The 3,188-nt window shown below is 50.1% G+C and overlaps 1 protein-coding gene across 1 annotated transcript; it reads left to right on the top strand.

Moving 5' to 3' along the window:
* Positions 1-1,828: 1,828 nt before the first annotated feature.
* On the top strand, positions 1,829-2,964 carry LOC124673555 (putative E3 ubiquitin-protein ligase SINA-like 6). Its single transcript, XM_047209610.1, has 2 exons — positions 1,829-2,062; positions 2,227-2,964. Exons 1-2 carry the CDS (start codon positions 1,829-1,831, stop codon positions 2,962-2,964), a joined length of 972 nt encoding a protein of 323 aa, XP_047065566.1.
* Positions 2,965-3,188: the final 224 nt, after the last annotated feature.

Raw genomic sequence — 3,188 nt, 5'->3', positions numbered from 1 at the left:
CAATGATGACAACCATAGATCGGAAGAGACTGACATGAAATCACACCAACTAACACGAAAACCGACCGGATCCCAGGAGATCCGACGGGCACACAACTCCACGCGCCCTCCGTCAGCGCTACATGCACCACCGGAGCGAGGATAGGGCGGGGAGAACCTTATTCTGACTTCAGGATGTAGCCGTCGCCTCACCATCCCAAAAAAGAGACTGAAAAGCAAACTAAATTAAGGACGAAAACTCCCCGCCGGCGAGGGACCGTGATCCACCACACCTCCAAGGCCCCAAGGCCCCCGGAGGTGGAGCGGACCAGCAGTATCGCCGGCGAGGAGGACGGAACCCAAGATGGGTTTTGTAGCTTCTTGCGCCGCCTCCTGATTGTTTCCGCTGGGTACCGGTTCTTCGTTACCTTTTTAAACATAAATGTAATCACTTTTACAAATACCGCTGATTTTATACAAGTTCCATATATTAGTGACAAATATTTAACTTAAGCTTCATTGTCTTTTAAAATATTTTAGTGGATCGTCATATGAAATTATGAATTAAAAAAAAAAATTACAACAATTCCAAACTCATTTTAGTGGATTCATAGAAAAATCACCATGTTTCATTTGATTCCAACTGTTCCGTTAATATAGTCAGCAATATTGGTGTGACCTAGGGTTTTCTCTTCGTTCCATTAGTTATTCGTATTTTATATACTTAATCTAAGTGCACATGAAGTTGTACTATGAATATATGGAGTGTAACAGAGTGAGCTTGCTCAATTGGTTAGAAAAGTGGATGTATAACCTATATTTAAGTCTTCACTCGGACGTTGATTTAGTTCTTATTATTTTAAAAAATAAATCACCATAGAGGCTTCCCTACCACACTCCTTAAAAGACAATTCCTCTGGCGCATTCCTTTTAAAGAAAAGATGTCGATTGTATTTATGTGCAAGGGCCGGAATAACACAAACTTGTGCTGTTAAGACTAGTGTGTGACACACATAATTGCATATATATGCACTTGTAACAACACCAACGATTCTTTGTAAATTGGAATTTAAAATGTTTTAACTCTCAGACGTTAACCCGATTAACGATATCTCTTCACAGTTAGATTTATTTTAATGGGAGCTTCAAAAATACTTCCATAATAGTATGTGCCAACAACTTTTATTTCCTTCAAAGTTGGTACCCATTGATTTAAGCAGCTTGCACTGTACTTGTACTGAAGTTACACGTGGAATCTTTTTGTTCGATGAAGAAAATGAAAAGTTACCACATGTTACCATTACAAAATAAGTTGTCAACTAAAGAGACTGAAAACAAAGTTTGTTGAAACATACTGGATGCGATCTGATATTTCAAACCAGAGGACAAATTCATATGCACTACTACTAATATGGGCGAAGTACAGACTGAAGGAAGCTGCATTGGAGACATCGATAACAGTTGCGGTTAATCAGGAACCCAGATCTGGCAGATCCGAAGTGGCTGGGGCGTGGTTGCCTCCCAGGGACAGCGTCGAGGTCGTAATGGACGCCGCCGGGGTTGGGGACCAGAGCGGCGGCGGGGCATGCACTCAACGGCGACCTTGATTGGGAACGATCGAGTCGGGTGTGAAGAGTGTGAGGTGGGGCGAGAGGGGGACGCCGCAGTACACGGGACTCCAGTAGTTATTAGTACTCCAGATATGTTTCTCAGTCGTGTCCAGTTCTCATTGTTGTTTGTCCAGTTCTCTGCCATCCACACTCCTCTACCCCGCAACCGAAAGAGGAGCACTCGGTTCCCCAAAATGTTCTCCTCTCCGGAGTCCCGGGCGAATATGAGGATCTCACCAATGGAGGCCGGGGATCACAGCGGCGGCAACGGCAAGAGGGCGAGAGGGGATGAGGAGGTGAAGCCGGAGGAAGGAGAAGTGGTGATGCAGGACGGAGAGGAAGGAAGAAATGCCTTGGCGGTGGTGGAGGCGCACGCGCCCATGGCGGATCAGCCGCAGATGGACCTCAGGATGGACGTGGCTCTGCTCCACTGCCAGGCCTGCCTCCTTCCCCTCAAACCCCCTGTCTTCAAGGTACGGTTTCTCATCCCACCCACCAGAGTGATCCAAGATTTGTCTGCAGGATCACGGATTTGTTTGCAAATTGGAGAAAAAAAGAACAGGCTTCTTTTCGTGTTCTTGCCATGGCCATGCATGAAAGATGATGTTTTTAAAAGAAAATCGTGTATCGATCGCAGTGCGAGGCCGCCGGGCACGTCGTGTGCTGCTACTGCCGGGCCGGCCACGGCGACATCTGCAGCCGCGCCAACACCCACTGCGGCGAGCTGGACGCCGTCGTCGGCGCCGCCAAGGTGCCCTGCCCCTACAAGGTGTTCGGCTGCGAGCGCTACGTCGTGTACCACGAGAGCGCGGACCACCAGCGCGTGTGCCAGTGCGCGCCGTGCGCCTGCCCGGAGCCCGGCTGCGCGTACATGGGCTCCCGCGGGATGCTGCTCGACCACTTCGCCGCCGCCCACTCGCGCCTCGCCACCGCGCTCCGGTACGGCCGCTCCTGGAACCTCAGCTTTCCCCTCTCCCACCGCTGGCACGTCCTCGTTGGGGAGGAGGACAAGAGCGTGTTCCTCCTGCTCTTGGGCGCGCTGGGCGCCGCCACCGCCGTGTCGCTGGTCTGCGTCAGGGCGGACGGCGCCCCGGTGCCACAGTTCTGGTGCAAGCTCTCCGTGGAGCGCCCGGGCGACGACAAGGACAAGCTGGTTCTCATGGCCTCCACGGTGGGAACCAGCGCGCTCACCGGTGGCGCGCCGGCGCCAGGCAAGGGAATGTTCTTGGCGGTGCCCCAGGAGCTGCTCTACGGCGACATGCTCGCGCTCTGCATCCGCATTGATCAGCTCCGACCTGCCGCCGCTGCTCCCAGCCCCAGCCCCAGGTCGACGACACCACAAGCAAGGATACCCAGGAAGACTGTGTTCGTTTGATCTGGTGCATGCTATGGAGTATGGACACCGCCGCTAAAAATGTTTTTGTTCACATGAAAGGAAGTAAGGAGCTGTGCATATCTTTATTTTTTTTGGAATTGGTATGATTTAGTACTTCCTTCGATCCGTATTATTTAATTCTAAAATAGATATATATCTACAGCTGAAATATATTTACATAACACTATATTAGTGTTAAGTAATATGAATAGTCTAAGTTACTA

Source organism: Lolium rigidum, chromosome 7, assembly GCF_022539505.1.
Source record: "Lolium rigidum isolate FL_2022 chromosome 7, APGP_CSIRO_Lrig_0.1, whole genome shotgun sequence".
Classification (NCBI taxonomy): Eukaryota; Viridiplantae; Streptophyta; class Magnoliopsida; order Poales; family Poaceae; genus Lolium; species Lolium rigidum.
The sequence above is the reverse complement of the archived record's forward strand: the minus strand, read 5'-3'. Positions and strand labels throughout refer to the sequence as shown.

Excerpts from the sequence above, each read along its gene's own strand:
- LOC124673555 (XM_047209610.1), top strand. The coding sequence starts at position 1,829 with ATGGAGGCCGGGGATCACAGCGGCGGCAACGGCAAGAGGGCGAGAGGG. Across the intron at positions 2,063-2,226 it reads TCAAACCCCCTGTCTTCAAG|TGCGAGGCCGCCGGGCACGT; the intron begins GTACGGTTTCTC and ends TATCGATCGCAG.